The sequence below is a fragment of the Pollicipes pollicipes genome, unplaced genomic scaffold (genome assembly GCF_011947565.3).
Source record: "Pollicipes pollicipes isolate AB1234 unplaced genomic scaffold, Ppol_2.1 Scaffold_4002;HRSCAF=4701_pilon_pilon_pilon, whole genome shotgun sequence".
Classification (NCBI taxonomy): Eukaryota; Metazoa; Arthropoda; class Thecostraca; order Pollicipedomorpha; family Pollicipedidae; genus Pollicipes; species Pollicipes pollicipes.
In genome coordinates, this window is record NW_023596420.1 from 18,704,505 (window position 1) to 18,722,098 (window position 17,594).

The 17,594-nt window shown below is 55.1% G+C and overlaps 1 protein-coding gene across 1 annotated transcript; it reads right to left on the reverse strand.

Moving 5' to 3' along the window:
- Positions 1-26: 26 nt before the first annotated feature.
- On the reverse strand, positions 27-16,537 carry LOC119093995 (apoptosis-resistant E3 ubiquitin protein ligase 1). Its single transcript, XM_037217040.1, has 14 exons — positions 16,431-16,537; positions 15,466-15,602; positions 12,578-12,734; positions 12,030-12,220; positions 10,922-11,121; positions 10,154-10,376; positions 9,540-9,709; positions 9,196-9,358; positions 7,912-8,747; positions 7,275-7,409; positions 6,514-6,702; positions 5,182-5,308; positions 4,600-4,735; positions 27-448 (listed from the first exon to the last, which is right to left on the reverse strand). Exons 2-14 carry the CDS (start codon positions 15,599-15,601, stop codon positions 346-348), a joined length of 2,766 nt encoding a protein of 921 aa, XP_037072935.1. The 5' UTR covers position 15,602; positions 16,431-16,537; the 3' UTR covers positions 27-345.
- Positions 16,538-17,594: the final 1,057 nt, after the last annotated feature.

Below are 17,594 nucleotides of genomic sequence, written 5' to 3' on the forward strand. Positions count from 1 at the left end.
ACCAGGACCAGAAGGCGCCCCAAACCTCACCAGCCCTGGGCCGCCTCTCAGACCATACCAGGACTGGGAGGGGCCCAAACCTCACCAGCCCTGGGCCGCCTCCCACACCATACCAGGACCGGGAGGGGCCCCAAACCTCACCAGCCCTGGGCCGCTTCTCAGACCAGGCCAGACCACAGCGCAGGAGCTTGTTCCTGTGGACCAGTCTGACAGATGATGGGCCTTCTAGACCAGTCTGACAGGTGGCGGGTCCTCTGGACCAGTCTGACATGTGGTAGATCTGGAGGTTTGGCAGGTGGCGGATCCTCCACACCAGACGGCAGGACCGCCGGATGCCGCCACAGCCTACAGCAGGCCGAAGCCGACGTTACCTTCTCGGAGGGCCAGCAGCAGCGCCCGCTCGAAATCCTGGTAGGTGGCGTGGTCGGCCAGGCATATCTGGTTGAAGCTGTCGGCACCAGCGCGCCACGTGCGTGAGTGTCCGGACGACAAAGTCATCCATGTCGGCGGGAAACCGCACCGACCACGGAGCACGTTCACATCGCGACCCAAACTACAATGCTGCGTTTTTACGTTAAACAAACTGCATTGCCGAGTAAGCGACCACCAAGCTATATAGTTGGTATAGCCTGGTGCTGCAGGGTTCAAGACAGCTGATATTTCAAGTAGTTCCTTTCCATGCAACGCCACGATGGAAACGAACGCCACGTGTCGCGATCCCTCTCCCGCCTGCCACAGTCCCCATGGGCTACCAACGCCACAATCCCCGGCCCCCTTTGTCCTTATCAGCCGCCATGGGTAGCTGATGCAGTTGGGGTCTGCCAGTGAACGGGGACGAGTGCCGCACGCCTTGCGGAAGAGCTGCTTGGGCTTTAGCTTTGCTTGTGTTAAGAACGGCCTTTGGGCGAGTTTCACGTCCGGGCTGAGGTTTGGAAAGGTGAATATTTGTGGATATGACATTTGAAGCCCGAAAAAAATCCGATGTAACACACAAAACGTAACACGACATTCATTCATACCCGATGAGGCAATCATGAACGAACGCTTCCCATCTCCGCAAAACGAGTAGCACATCAAATCCCGGCTATCGTTTGGCAGCCCAAGAGATACCCCCTGCTGAAACGACCAACGCCTGCCCGTGTGCCCTCAGAATGTAGTTTAGGTGTTTTCAGACACCGATACATGTTAGGGACATAGCCATGTTGCATGCTGCACCATGCAACTCGCAAGCTGACGCCAATCTGTAACATAGGTCAAGTCATAACAAAACCGCGAATGCGTTTTTACTTTTCCTGCATTTACGTACGTAATTCCCATCCCTCATTCAAAAGTACAAATTCGTATCAATGACATGTCGACATCGGTGTCAGTGTCGACTCCGCTAACTGAATCAACAACAGGGATGTTTCTGTTTATGGAACATACAAAGGGCACCACAAGTAATATCACAAGTGAGGGGCCTTCATACACTCTGCCCATCGCAATATCCAAACGCTCACGACACAAAACTGGCGGCAGACCCAGCCAATCCTCGATCGGCAGCCTTGGCTGACTCGGCGCCTGTCTAATGCCAAACTCAGAGCGCCGTAAGGGCTCCTCGATGCTGTTTCGGGGGTGCTCCGACCGGCCGCCGGCCGCTCGCTCACGGCAGCTCCTCCTCGCGCATCCAGTACAGCAGCGTGCCCGTGCTGGCCGCCGGCGTGCCGCTGATCCAGGGACTGTGGTTGTACGCAGTCTGGGAGGGCTTCGTCAGCAGCGTACCCCACCAGTCCTTGGACGACTTAAATGTCGTCGTCAGCAGAGGCCATCCATTGAGATAGCCTTCCATGTTCACCCACGGCATCGTCTTCTGCAAGCTGGGCTTGCCGTAAGACCACTCGTTGAACACGCGGACCAGCGTGATGTCGCGCTGGTTGTCCGTTTCCGGCATGAACGTATAGTGCCGAGGCGCCAGCCAAATACCGCCCCACTGCCGGCGGCCCGTCTGCGCCTGCGCCTCCAGCCGATATGCGAAGCGGGCCCCCGAGCCGAGCGCCTTCAGCGCGTCGCCCCGGTCCAGGATGGAGTAGTTGTCAGTGAGTGATGGCGCGCCGGCACTGCGCCGTCGCACGCTCAGCAGATCCCAGCCGTCGCGAGTGGCGGCGGTTAGCAGCAGAGTCCAGCCGCCGCCGTCGTGGCTGAAGTCACAGTAGGTTGGCCCGAGCCCGGCCAGCTGGTACACGCCGTCCGGCAGCGTCCCGTTGGCCCGCTGCAGCTGCAGACAAGAAGACCGCGGCTTGGCGTCGGCGCCAGGACCGCGCGGCGCGTCCGCGGCCGCCTTCAGCGCGTCGACGGCCTCCTCCAGCGCACGCAGTCGGTCCAGGGGCGGCGGGTCGGCGGTGCACGGCGGTGCAAGCGCCAGCCGCGCCACCTCCGCCACCTGGGAGGCGAGAAGCAGCGGTGCTCGCGGCTCAGGCGCCGCCGGCGGGTGAGCCCAGACGGCGCCCAGTACGGCGCTCACGCCGAACCACAGCAGCGCCGCGGACACCATGGCGGGACGTATCTGCTCGCCGTGCGGAACGTGGCCGTTAAATAGGTCCGGCTGGCGCCTGTCAACAACGGCGGGCGGCCGTGATGACAGGGACCGCGCGGCATGTGGCTCCAGATGGGAGGTGACGAGAGATGGGAAATCCGCGGCTAACGCCTGGCGTCCGGGTGTCGCGCGGCCAGCGTCAGCGTCTGGCGTCTGCATCTCGTACGGCCGGCACGTCTCAGTGTCAGCCATTCGTAAACACGCTCTCAGGACGCTCCTGCCCATCGGCGGGCAGGTCCGGCTGCGCTCCGTACCCGCCATACGGCACGGGCCAAAGACAGGCTCCGAGTGAAGCCCGTCACCGTGTGGGATTTCCAGCGAGCCCGCCTGTCGACAGCAGGACTTCCCTAATGACAGCGATGACTAGGAATACAAACCAACGGTGATACGTGGAAATAAACTTGAACTGGGTTTTAGAAACAGGAGGCAACGCAAGGTGCCCCTCGGCCTTCAGCGTAATGGTCGAATGTGCACCCGGGGATCCTATGACTTCCGGCCTAGTCGGCCAAATATCTTGTAAGTGTTGACATGTGTCGGAAATTTTCCTACCTTTATCCATACGCACTGCGCAAACCAACATTAACAGCCTTAGGGCGTTGAATCAGTTCTCATTTCACCCCCATGAAAAAGTTCAGGTCCCAATTCCACGGATCATAATTTTTTCTCAAGTACCAAATGCTATGCTGTCGCTGAACACTCCACGTGAGCTCAACCAACGGGGTTATTGCTTGAAGACCACAAATGCATTCCCTTGAGCTCTGTCTCCTGCTGGCAGCTTCACAAACGAACGGCAGTACCGGTTGTAAGCACTGATACCGGGGCAGGCTCGGTACGTCGGCGATCCAGTGAGCGAAGGTGCCAGTGGTTGCGCAAGAGTTGGTTGGCCGAGGCCACGTCACGTCAAGTATTCAAACCATCTCAAACGTTTTCAGTTAACTTCAAAACGCATCAACACTGTCGTCAAATATTACGGACCAACTAAGCTCAAGGGAAGTTGCGAGCCCCATCTAACTAAACCCGCATCATCTCAAATTTCTCGGTGGAAGTTGATGGCGGTAAGCTTCGACATGCACCACGTGTACTCTGCAGATGTTCATGACGTAAAGGCCACAAACACCGAGCTGTGGGAGGTGGCAAGACCAACAAAATTAGTGCTTTCAAGACCGGAATATCGCTGGTTATTCAGACAACCATTACCACATCTCCTCCCACACGTACAACACCCGGTTCAATTTACGACAACCGCAAACTACCAGCGGCCCAGAAGTTAATAATTACACTCAGGATGTGCACGCCGTGGCAACTGAGCTCGCAAAAATGTGCATCCCTCGACAGGTGTGGCTCGAATGTGGGAAAGTTTCCCCTTTCCAAGTATTACTGGCGAGCAGGGCTGCAGGAGACAGCGACACGTGTGTCAGACTGCAACAATGTCGGCGGCTTCCGAAGGTTGTCAGCGTGTTTCACGAATGCCTATCTCCAGGACAGCAGCGCGGAGCTATTTGCCGAGGTACGCACATCTAAATCCCATCCATTTTATAGCTCACTTCCACCTTGGGGCTATTGAGGTGTTGAAGCACATCGTTGAATGGGAATAATATAATAAACGATCCAAGCGTTCGTAGAGGCCAGTGCAGCGGAGAAGAGAACGGAAGCCCAACCGAGAGCGGCCGCGGCCGCCCTGGCCGTCAGCTGCGGCGGAGGAGAGGACGGAAGCCCAACAGAGAGCAGCCGCGGCCGCCCTGGCCGTCGGCTGCGGCGGAGGAGAGGACGGAAGCCAAACCGAGAGCAGCCGCGGCCGCCCTGGCCGTCAGCTGCGGCGGAGGAGAGGACGGAAGCCAAACCGAGAGCAGCCGCGGCCGCCCTGGCCGTCAGCTGCGGCGGAGGAGAGGACGGAAGCCCAACCGAGAGCGGCCGCGGCCGCCCTGGCCGCCAGCGCCGCCGGCTGACGGCGCCTACCTGACCTCTACCTGACCTCTAATCACCGCGGCGGGGCGGCCACCCGCGACCGAACCCCGGCGGGCTCTCACCACGTGTGCGCCACCGGCAGCGCGCCGAACTCTGGGTAGCTGGAGATCTGGAACTTGGGCACGAGCTCGGCGAAGCCGCCGGCCGGCAGGCGCGCGCAGCCGGTGGTGAACTGCAGCAGGCGCGAGGTCTCCTCGGCTGGCGGCGCGGAGCGGCCGGTCAGCATCCGATGGCCACCGCTGGACGGCCCGATGGCCACCAGGCGCGACACCCGCCCACCCGCCGGCCCACACACACCACTCAGGTGGGATGGCACACTCTCAGCAGGCTCCAGCGAGCGCCCGAGTACAATGAGCAGTGCGCGCAACTCCAGATCCGAGACCGGTATTCCGCATGACTCGCGCTGCATAGCTTCGCCAGACCTATCACGACAGCTGACAGTGCGACCACGACGCCGGGTAAAGCGCCCGTAAATATTACACCGAATGGGCACAGACGCAAACGAGGTTGCCAGCTCAAAACTGGGCGAAAACGGATCAGAAATGGTCACTGGTTCCGATCAAGACCACTTGGGGTGGCGGACCGGCATGGGCCAGATCATTTTCGTGCCCAGGCACACGAGACGCAGCTCATGCCGCGCGTACCTGAAAAGTTTTCCAACGCCGTCCAGAACCATCTGATGACTTTTTCGAAACTCGAGGTATGGTCGGTAACTGTGTGATGGTTCCTCAGCTCGGCCACGCTGAACTCGCTGCTGCCACACATCAGAAGCTGCCGGCGCGGTCACGGTGATAACAGGAGATTAAAGACCACTATCCGCACCAGGCCACACGCATGCGCACACGCACGCACGCACACACGCACGCACGCACGCACGCACGCACGCACACACACACACACACACACACACACACACACACACACACACACACACACACACACACACACACACACACACACACACACACACACACACACACACACACACACACACACACCACACACCACACACACACACACACACACACACACACACACACACACACACACACACACACCACACACACACACACACACACACACACACACACACACACACACACACACACACACACACACACACACACACACACACACACACACACACACACACACACACACACACACACAGCACACCACACCAGCAGCTGAGGACCTCGCGAGTAGCGCCATTCATGGTCACCATGCACAACAGGATGGCATATGGGCATCTCCCACGTCATGTCAACGCTGGCGCGCAAACGGCTGGGGTCTATCAAAAGTTTTTGCTTCCATTTCCAGGAACAAGCAACAACATACAATTCCAAAAAGCAAGGTCTCGACCCTAGAAGATCCCACAAACGGTTAAAATTGTGCTATTTCCTTGGATTTCAGCCATGACGCCCCGGACGCAGTGTGGTATTGAATTTCCGGTCAAATAGTACTTGTCTCCCTTAGCGGCCACCCTACGGTCCAGACGCTGCAAACATATTGCAGGGTAAAGGGAAAACTCTGGAAAACCCCAAATGTAGCCATGAAAACGTGACGTACACTACGCATACCAAGCTTTTACATAGCTAACAGGACACAGAAGGACAATTTCGCACTTTCATGTTAAGCCTCATGGCCAAGAGTGTTGTCATCTTCCGTGGCACACCTATGGTGCAGCCACTTCTCATCAGACGCTCGGCGAGGCCAAAGCTTGGCCATGTGTAAAAGTTGCATCATTTGCCATGTATCAAAGTTACATCACTACCCAAAGAAGTGCTATAAGAGTCATAACGGAATTCTGCACCTTTTTTATTACCTCGGGCCAATTTGGCGTGAGGCTCATTCCCTTGAAGGACACCGATAAATATGAGACTCGATCATGCACATGATGCACTCTATCACCGAGAGCTCTGCATGCACCCCTGCCCTTCCCCCTCCCCTCCCCCCCCCCCCCCGGTGTGACTGACCTCGAGTTCGTTCTCGTCGAAAATGCTGAGCAGCTGGTCGGGTACGAGGTCATTGAGGCCGCGCAGGAAGGCCTCCACCTCGGCACGTACTCGGGTACTCAGCCGGTACTGCGCCAGCGCCTGCAGGTACTCCAGCCGGTTGTCCACCGTGACAGGCGTGCGGGCGCCACCGCTGCGCAGCTCCACCGTCTGAGGGGGGTGCAGGTGAGCGGCCGTGTGCAGTGAACGGGCGGTGACGCCGGTTAACAGTGTACTTAGGCAGCTGATATTGCGTGTTGGTCGCTCGGGCGTCAGACAACTATGCACCGGCATTACAACTATAAAGTACTCTTGACCGTGAGCCCAAAACGCCGTCCGGGTCGGTCAGCTAACATGATCTGATACATGGTCCGTGTTCTGAGTTCACCCTGAGTTATTACTCTTCACCATGACCTTCCATCATTACCTGACTCCGCCCTCTCACATGTTACGCCAGCGGTTAGCCGCCACTGAAGCTGACCATCACAACTGAACACAACCAGTCACAATCGCCATCCGCATGAGTCGTCACAGTCACTGGCAACAGTCGTACATCGCCCAAAACAGCTTCCAAAACCAGCTCTCTGAGAACGTCAGTCATATTGATAAAGCAGCGATCCAACCCTATCAACGCACCAGCAGCCTGAAGCCCAATAACGAGATGTGTAACACTGACCAAGGCGCCATGTGACGCCATTTTCCCAGCCGTCCAGCATCAGCCAAATGCGCGAGCAGCGAGTCACCTGAGCCAGTCTGCCCCGGTCGTCAAACTCCTCGTCCACAAAGGTGAGCTCGAAGGCGGCCAGCTCGGCGGCCGAGCACGCCTCGATAGTGGCGATCTTGGTGCGGTACAGCTCTCGGTCATCTTGCTCGAAGTGCTGAGAGGGAGGGAGGGGCACGGGCTGCAGATCACGTGTCAACGGCATGCACCGCACAGTAACACGGGTTCGCTTCGTGCTGGCTGAGCAGTTTAGTGAAAAAAGCTTCCTGAGCTATTCAGGATGTCTTGTTAGAGAACGGATAAGAGGATAGGACCGCAGCTGTATTGTTAGGGAACGGATACGAGGATATATCCAGCTCACAGGATAAGACCTAGTCACGCCCTAAGACCAGAGCTGAGGCGCTGTTACATCTCCCTAGCTGCACTTCATCGAGGCGTCCTACCCAGGCGTTTGTCTGACAGTTAGGCCAACATATTTCCTGGGAACCTCGTGCAAACCACGCCACGAATCACGCAAGCATTCTCTTAAAATAGCTCCAGACAGCAGTCGATCACCCTCTCCCTTATCGGCGCTGCAGCCTAGTCCCTCGCCCGCATCCTGTGGGCAGCGTAACTTCACGGTCCGCCAGCGTCCTCCCCAGCGCCGGTTGACCACCCACCTTGTAGCTGACCCTCAGGCCGATCAGCTGCGACAGGAAGGAGCGCGTGAAGTTGGCGCGCACCAGCTGTCGCGTCGCGCCGCCCTGCGAAGATTCCAGCAGGCACTTGCCCACCACGCGGCCGGCGAACACGAAGTGGCGCAGCCGCAGCGCTGGAGGCCGCCGGTGGTTGGGGTGCACCAGCGCCTGGCTCGAGTCGTCAAGCGTCACGAAGAGGCGACCGCGCGGTTCGAACAGCGCCTGGCAGACCAGCTCGAACCACTCGCGCCGCACGCCGCCGTAATCGAGCGCCTCCTCGTCGTCGAAGCGCACCTCGAACGGGCGTCCCCAGTCGGAGTCCGAGGCGCCACGCAGCGCCGCCATGGACGAGTCGAGCAGCGCGGCGCGGCGCACGGTCAGCGGTAGCGGTCGCCGCGAGCCGCCGCCCGACTGGCGCTCTAGCTCGCGGTAAAAGTGACGCCGCTTGTCGGCGAACGTCTCGCTGCCGCCCACATTGCGCAACAGGAAGCGCGTGAACGTGGCGGCCATGGTGTCGCGGTCCTTGAGCGTTAGCTCGAGCGCCGGCTGGCAGCCGTCGGAGACGAGCAGCGACGGCATGCTGGCCGTGTTCCGCTCGTTGGTCGGCGTCAGGCGCGTGCTCGGGCACAGGCGGAACGTGTAGAGCTTGCGTCGCAGGAAGAGCAGCATCGTCTCGTGCACGGTCAGCTGTTTGGGCGAGACCGAGCACCACACGTCCTTGGGCTTGTTCAGCGGCCGCTCGTCGACGCACATCAGTCGCGCCGAGAAGGTGACGCCGCGTGACTGCACATGCTTGCGGACCGCCGACATGTTGTAGGCTGACGAGCGCCGACAGCGTGAGACGACCGACCGAGCACGCGGAGAACAGGCTGACGAGCGCCGACAGCGGGAGACGACCGACCGAGCACGCGGACAACAGGCGGCTAGATAACACGCCTTATGACCGGACAAAGCCATTAACGTGGAACAGAGAGCGACGCAGTCCGACGAAAGAGGTCATCGTAACGTAGCAATCTCCAAACACTCTATCCACCATATTCATAAAAGATATATCATTATCTTATAACAAGCATATAACAGGTCCTCAGTCACTTTTCATTTGCACGATAGATGTAATCAAGCCGAAAATAAGCCCCAAATCCAGACCCCGTGTACGTCTCAGAGACTTGCCCCGCGCCGGCAGGCGAATAGATGCCACCGCGACCAGCCAGCGGAGCCGGAGGGGGGGGGGGGGACCGCCGCGCCCGGCGGTGCCCCGGCACGCACCGCTCAGCACGATCACGAAGAAGTGACCGTTGCGGATGGTGGTGCCGCCGTGGGTGATGTTGGCCCGGAAGCAGCCCTCGCGCGAGAGCACCAGGCGCAGGCTGACGCGCCGCCCCTCCAGGTCCCACTGCTCGTACGGCTCCACGGGCCGCGCGCCGTCCAGCTGCCGGGCCCCCCGCAGCCGTCAGGGCGCGGAGCGCGCCGCGTGCCACGATGTGGCTCCACAGCGCACGCAACAACACATCAGGCAGTCATCCAACGAAAGATTCTTCTTCCGTACATTGTCATTTCAGGTGTGTCGTGTTTATCCAGCTGAGCGGGTGGGACGGTCGGCCGACACCCACCTCCGACACGGAGACGGCGAGCCGCGGCCGGATCTCCGCCCAGTCGCTCGGCTCGCAGGGGTTGTTGAAGCCGTCGCGCAGGTCCACCGTCATCGGGTACGGCTGGCCCTGCGTCATCACCACCATGCTGCTGTGGCTCAGCAGTGTGGTGGTCTCGGCGTCCGGCAGGCCTGGCAACCGAGCGCCAGTCGAAAGGTGAGCGCAGGCCGAGTCGACATGGCGACGGGCTTCGGACTGAAACGTCTGGGGTTCGATTCCCACCGCAGGAAGCTTTGGCCAATATTGGTTTCTGCGACCGGTAGTGCGCCAGCGATTTAAACAAATACTTTCGATAAGCAACATACCAGTGATTGTGTCCACTACAGCAGCCGCAGATGTCTCCGACACTACGGGGTGATCCCGTATGTGTGTCGTCGGGGCTTTACGACGCACTCAGCTGCTGAGGCTAAATGGCGTCGCCTGCCTCTCACCCTGGCAGGAAGGGCGGGCACCGCGGGGAATCGAACCCCGTACCTCTGGTTTCACGGGGTGATCCCGACTGGGACATCCCACAGCACTACGCTGGCAATCGCGGCCGAAGAGCAGAGCTGCTGCAGAACCGACCTGGTGCTTACCCGCCCGAAAAACACGAAGGAACGGACTGCCCGCCACGTGGCGACCGCCCAGCGTCACCCCGATGGCGTACGTGCCGGCGGTGCGCGCCGGGAAGGTGCAGGTGGCGCTGCCGTCGCGCCGCTCCACGGCGCAGGCGACCGGTGCGCCGCGCACGTGCACTAGCACCTGGAGCGCGATCGGGCCACCCTCGAGGTCGTACGCGGCGCCGTCCAGCCGCTTCGCCTGAAGCAGGAAGCCGAGGGTAAGGGTAGACCGGGGAAGGCTTCGAACGACAGGCTGAGGGTCAGGGTGGACCAGGGAAGGCCCAGAGCGACAGGCTGAGGGTCAGGGTGGACCAGGGAACGCTCCGAGCGACAGGCTGAGGGTCAGGGTGAACCAGGGAACGCTCCGAGCGACAGGCTGAGGGTCAGGGCGGACCGGGGAAGGCTCCGTGCGACGCCACAGCTCCGAGTGGATGGCGACAGTACAGAAGGTTCGGTCTTCTGGCGGCTAAGCAGATCGGCCGGAGGGAGTGAAAAGCCGGGAGATCTATTGGCCCGACCGCATGGAAGCTACGAGGGGCAAAACAATCTCAAAGGATCAAGGCTCACTCGTCAGCAGAGCAAAGCATACACGGTGGGCGGGATTGCTTCCCACAATCGCAGGCGCAAGAAATCCGCCACGCAGCGGCGCCACAGCCAGCCACCGCCGTGTGACGTACCACATCAGCCACAGACCGGCCTGTAAACCCCCTCCCTGCTCCATCTCCGCGCCGGTGTCAGGGTCACCTCAACGTGGAGGGAGACGGTGCCGCCGACGCGCCGCCTGTCCTGCCACTGAAGCTCCACGCGGCAGCGGACGGCCAGCAGCAGGAGGCGACGCACGGGCTCCGACAGCGCGCGCCGGCCGCCGGCGTCCCGCCACAGCCGGTAGCCGAGGTCACCCAGAAACACGACGCACACGGCCACCAACATCCACCGCAACGTCACTGGGGACGGGTCAGCACAGGTCACCACTCGAGGCGCGTCGTTATCAGGGCGGGGTAAGCACCGGTCATTACCCGAGGTACATCGCTAGAAATGGGTAACAACAGGTCACCGCCAGATACACATCCATGGCGACAGGTTTGGAACAGGCCGCCGCCAGATGCATTACACTGGGGATTGACTCAACGCAGGTCATAACCAGATTCATCACAAATGATGAGGCCAGCACAGGTCATCAACAGACATGCTCCAATGGGCGCGGGGTCAGCAAAGGTCATCACCAGCGCCACGTCACTGAGGACGGAGTCAGCACGTGGTGTACCATTAAAGGCGGGTTCACCACAGGTCAACAGCCATCTACCACTGAAAGTGGGGTCAGCACACAAGTCATCACAAGTCATCCCAGGTCATCATACGTCATCACAAGTCATACAACGCCTGGCATGGGGTTCACACCGGCCACCGCTGGTAGAACACTTGGTCAGGAAGCAGCACAGGTCGGCTAAAAAGGGCTCGGATCAACACAGACCGCCACCAAGGGAGACCTGACAAGGGACAGGAGTATTTTCCACCCTGATACAGGTCCTTTCCTTTCATTTCACACCCTCACTTGACGCTCCTAAATACGCGAAAGTAACTTCATAAGGCGGTAACTGATGCCTGCATGTGCACACATTTTCTAAACCTTTGTAATTTAAGAGAAATGACACTATTTCATCTCATCGCGAAAGTTCACATTCCGTATCGTTTCTTGATAAAACTTCCAACTCATACGTCATTTTGGTGAGCATGCTTTCAATTTTGACACCCTAACACACCCTGAATTCGGCGGTCTCGCCCCGCCCCGGCACTTCGAGCACACCACAAGGATGACCCGGCCACAACACCGCGCGCGCGCCTTGAGACCCACCCCAACTGGAGCTCTTGGGTTGGGCCGCGGCGGCCTTCATCTCGTCAAACAGCTGACGCTTGAAGCCTGCCAGCGCGGCCGGGTCCGACGGCAGCTTGGCCACGGCGCGCACCATGCCCGGTAGGGCGCGCAGAACCGGGTCCGAATGTTCAAGCAGGTCGTCCAGACTCCACACCTCCACCGCCTCCAGCCTGACGGTGCAGCGGCAGCGTCAGAGACACACAGCGGGCCGTCCAAACTCCATACTTTTACCGCCTCCACCCTGGAGGAGTGAGCGGCAGTACCGTCAAAGATACGCCTCACCTCGTCCGCATACGTGCAGAGCTACCACGTGCAGGGCTACCACATGCAGAATGGCCTGCTAGTTTACCAGCAGCCTGAAGAGACACAGAAAGCTGATAACGACATATCCTTCACATAAACCACGGCAAACATGAAGGTGACCATGTGAGCTCCAGCTCCCACCGCCAGCTAACGCGTCCAGCACCACTGGCGCGAGGTGGCGGTGCGCACAGCGCGGGCGCCAGCGGCTGACCGTGCGCTCTCACCGCTCGGCCTTGTCGTCGTGGTGCACCTGCGCCAGCCAGAAGCGGAACACAAGCCGCTCGTACAGCTGGTGCGAGGCGGTCAGCAGTCGCTGGCCGTCCGGGCCCGAGATGACCGGGAGGGCGTGTGCGTCCGCCAGGTCCAGCATGTGGCGGATGCCTGCGGCAGAGCCGGAGCGCGGCTGAGCCGAATGCGCGCACCGGGCCACCACGGAACAGCCTGCTCGGCGTCCGCGCACATGACGACCAAAGCAGTCAATGACGGCAGCGGCAGACCGCACCGTTGCTAGACTGCTTTTGCCGTTGCCTGATATGGTAACGCGGCCACCTCAGCTGGGAGCTCTTCTGCTGCGGCCTGTCAGCCAAAGATATCAGTGCAGTCCCATACATCCCCAGGTCAACACCGCCTTTGTCCCGCTGTCGGGGAGCAGGAGAGCGTTCTGCGAGGCTTGACGGCGGCTGCGGCGCAGGTCACCACCGGCTGCGCGTTCGGCACTCTACCGCCCAAGCACGGCGGCGGAACATGCGCGAACATGAGCGCGACTGACATGATTGCAGAAACCTGATTTTGACGTTAGCGAACGAAATCAGGGCAATCAACGATAGCAAGATTCGATTTGTGGCACCCATTCTTGCAGCAGCATGTAGCCTCATACTGACCTCTCGTGAGTAGTTTGGGGCATCATTACGTTGTTAAAAAGTGGCAAGATACAAGGCAGATAGCTGAAATTTCACGATCTGACAGCACAACATAACTCTCTACCTCACATATCATATCATCACATATCTCAGATATCTCACATATTACAAATCATATCCTATCACAGTTGAGATTCAACTGTTGGCAGCGTAAGACGTTCGTTTTCCAAAAACAATAGGCATACGCCCACGGTTCTAGCAAGCGCAACGGAGAACAAAACGGCTTGTCATTGATTTTTCTAGCATAATTTGGAAAAAATTGCAGTTTTTCACCATTGCCTAGGAGATTACTTGCTGCAATTTGAAGAGGCTGGTGGAAGGGCCGGTGAGGAGGCTCACTCGTCGTTCAAGCGTACGGAAAGCGTGCTGTGTCGTGGCGAGATAAATCTACTGTTGCTGCGGTTTTCTCTACTCTCTATGGTCTTTCTGGACAAAAAAAGGAGCCGGATTAATGTAACTTAACCTCAAAATAATCTCTCACTTGCTTTGCACTGGACAGCATAAGCCAGTTTAGCATAAACCTTGTCTAGCCTCAGGCCAGAAATAATTATCTCTCCTCGGAAGTGACTCTAAGCCAGTCGAGGAAAAAGAGGCCTTGCATTGGCTCAAAAATGAAAACGATCCAAAATACTGAGGGGAATACCAAGAGTACCTAGGGGTGATCTAGGCTGTCTTGTCCTCAATGCATGCAGCAGGTGAAACACTGTTGGTGAGTTTCAACTGTCACATGTGAAATGTTGCTGCCAAGGGAGCAGTTCATTGACAGATCTAACACAGCAGTCGACAGGGGTCATTAATATCATCAGTGGAAAACTTGTTGGTCCCGAGCTCTCACGCTCACCAACAGGAGCTCACATTGTTCCCTCTACAGGAACAGCTTGAAATGCCCTTCAGATTGCAGTAGCACCTGCAGCCATGGTCAACTGTTTCCAACTGGGCTAGACTGCCTACATTTTCTTCATGTTTAATATTCCAAACACAAAGACACACACAATTACCCGGATGATATATGTGCGACAACAGCACCTACAGACAGGGTGAGTCTTTCAATATTCTCATTACTTATGGGCACAGTAAAGATGAGGAATAAATTATACAAGCTGTTGATTCAACATACAATCTGGGAGGCACACAAAAACCCTTGTCTCTGAAAATAATCTGCCTCAGCTAATTCCTCCCTCCAGCAATCTAAGAAGGTATATCAGTTGGATGCAGTAAATTTTCAGGTTGAGTGGATGCTACGAGGGCTTGTTTGTGTGAAAAAGGGTGACCCTGGGACTGTGGTATATCAATAAAGAGTTCAATGAACAGCAATTCACGATGCATGGGTCATTTCTATGACTGAACTCCCCTAATCAGTGATGTGTTTTTATATGTTTGATGGGAAGCAAAATCCATATGAGCACAACTAATATGGCTGAAAAAAAACACTCCAAAAAGAAACCTGAAGTCTAACCCACAGACACACATATTTCCCCTTGGATCACAGGCCATTATCAATGTCACATGCCTCACTATCATTTCCATGCACTGTTTTACACCTGTGTTGTTTTACTGTCTCACTGATATCTTCAACAATGTTTCCAGATTTTAGTTTTAGTTTCATAGATGCTGGTTCTCTTTTCAAGGTAGATAATAAATTGAACAAGCCAATTACTTGGTTCTGGAAAAATATGTGCAGAAACCAGTATGGTTATTTATTTCAACCTACCTGACTCATGACAGTTTCCATATATCTTAAATATACTTTTACAAATACCATACAGAGGAATTGGTGCTTAAAATAAAGCTGGCAGTCACATAATTATTGATATTCACATTTGATTCAACCAAATTTACATATGATTTCTTAAATAACAAAATTACATATTTACATGTATCAAAGCTTTGGCTGTCCCCTTTTCTCAACTGCCCTACATGCTGCACACACCAGACATTGTTTCTCTCTGCATGCAACTTAAGTACAGAGAATATGTTTGATTCTAGCAGTTTATCATGCAAGATTTAGACATCAAGATAGGGCTTGACACACCAAAATCTGGTGGAATTATACATTTTCACTCTGAAAAGTGAGGGACATTAAGCTCACGTCTGCAGTCAGCTGATACACATTACGTAATACATCACCCATGAGCACAGAACATTGATGCATGAGTATGCCTATGATGTCAACAACACATTTTTTGCCTCACCATGCTGGCTGAAAAGCTGTTCATAAATTGAGAGGCCCTGGTCAGAGAGCCACTTGGAAACAGCTGAATTCCATGGTGGGCTTTTGAACCACCAGTTGTAGATCACGATACATGTGATGCATATCCATATTTTCATTCTGAAACACAAAAAAAGAACAAACATGCATAGTAAAGTAATGACATATTTCAGTTATTACAATTTATAAGGCAACAGGAGTGTACATACTGATGGAATATACATATAAAGATGACACCCCCACACACACATCCATCTCAAATGGATTAAAGAAATAATAAAACATAATTATTTTCACTCAGCATGACACCAAATTAATGATATCACATCACAACTGGTCATAAAGTAAGGAAGAATAGTCAGCAACAACAGTTAGTCATGTTGTCAATTTTTCATAAAAACCCTTCTCAAACTGTTATCAGTCACACAGATTGGAGCAGAAAAATGCTGCTGTGAACAACAATTTAGGTATTAAAGGCAAATTTAGAGAGTGGGCAAATTTACTGACAACCTTTGGTACAAATTTCTTTGACCAGCTTCACAATGCTGTTTCTGATGCAGATGAATAGTGTTCAGTGGATAGAATTCAGCACTTCTCTGTGTGCTTAAATTTGTTGAGACTGAAAACAATGTGCCAAAATCAGTCGCACCAGCCCCAGGGGGTCTCAGATTTACAGTGTGCATGCATTATGTTGCTGCCAGGATGTCACTACTTTGCCAGACATATTCAGCACCACATACATTTTCTCAGTCTGATGTGGGAAAAATATTTTTCAGGTCAAACACAGCACCTACAGCCTCCATCTTTTTGTTCGGAAACACTGGGAGGACTTCTATCACTCGTGAAAAATATAATATACTTTCATGTGACACTGACCGGATGCATCTGAAATGTGTCCTGCCAGCACCTGAAAAGGCTGTCTCGTATCTATGCAACGAAATACCTTACCTTTCTGGACGGAAGATTCTTTCAGCTAGAAACCTCAGTCAGTGAATGTTCTAGTGCTGGAAATTTATGTACAGATATTCAAGTTCATGTCCCCAACGTCGTTCAGATAAACGCGAATGGGATCTTCAGCAATACTCAGGCATTATTCTGTCAAAGCTGCGCAATATCCGTAGACGGGATATGGCACCCTCAAAAGCTACCATATCAACATAATTGTGCAAAATCCTATCTCTCAGCAGAGCCCATAGTAATCCATCATAAAATTACTATCATGAACGCGCAAACTTGTACGTGTATGAAGTTAACAGCATTCCCATATTCAACAGCCCCTTTGACAGCAGCAAAACTTGCACAACAGACATCGCAAGATGCGCTGACATCCAATTTAAAGGTCATTCATGGGACGTTGAGGGGTTTGACCTGCAGAGGTCATACAGCTACGACGGTTGTGTAAAGCTACTTTCCGGTGACTATAACACGTGTCTCTACAACCTGAAAAGATCCGACCGCTTGGAAGTGCATCATTTTTACCTGCTTGTGAAAAATCCTTACGTGACCTGCTATGGTATTGACCGTTAGTTCAATTGCTTCCTCCTCACCTAAAACTTGGAGATGCAATCGGTGTATACGCTGATCTCAAACAGGCTTAGATCGGTTTCAGCACGTTAGGTTACCCTGCTTATCAATCATCACGCGTTATGTCAGCACACAACAGATGTCCACCTGGCAAGTGCGGCAATGTTTAGAGGTCAGAACTTTTAATGCGCCGCGACAATCCAAGAAATCCCCTGGTTATCTGAGTTGTTTCACACCGGTAATCTCTTTGAAAAAACAAGGTATGCATTACAATGGCTGCCAGAAAATGTGTCAATTATACTTCGGGCATCACGCGACCGCTCGTGTCCTAAACTCAGGCTCGGTCGCTTAACTTTTTCATTTAAAAATGGATATTTGTTGTAGGTAAAATTTAGATTAAAAAAGACAAATCGCTTTTAACATGTTAACTAATTTAACCTATCCTCAGCAAGCGTTATATTGTACATGACAGATGTCGATTTGGTCTGCGGTGAAGTCTAGATGCCACAGTTGCTGATGCCCTGTAAAGAGGCGAGAAGTTCCCTCGCTATCTGCGTTGTTTTAGCCTCGGTTGTTTTTCATTTGCAG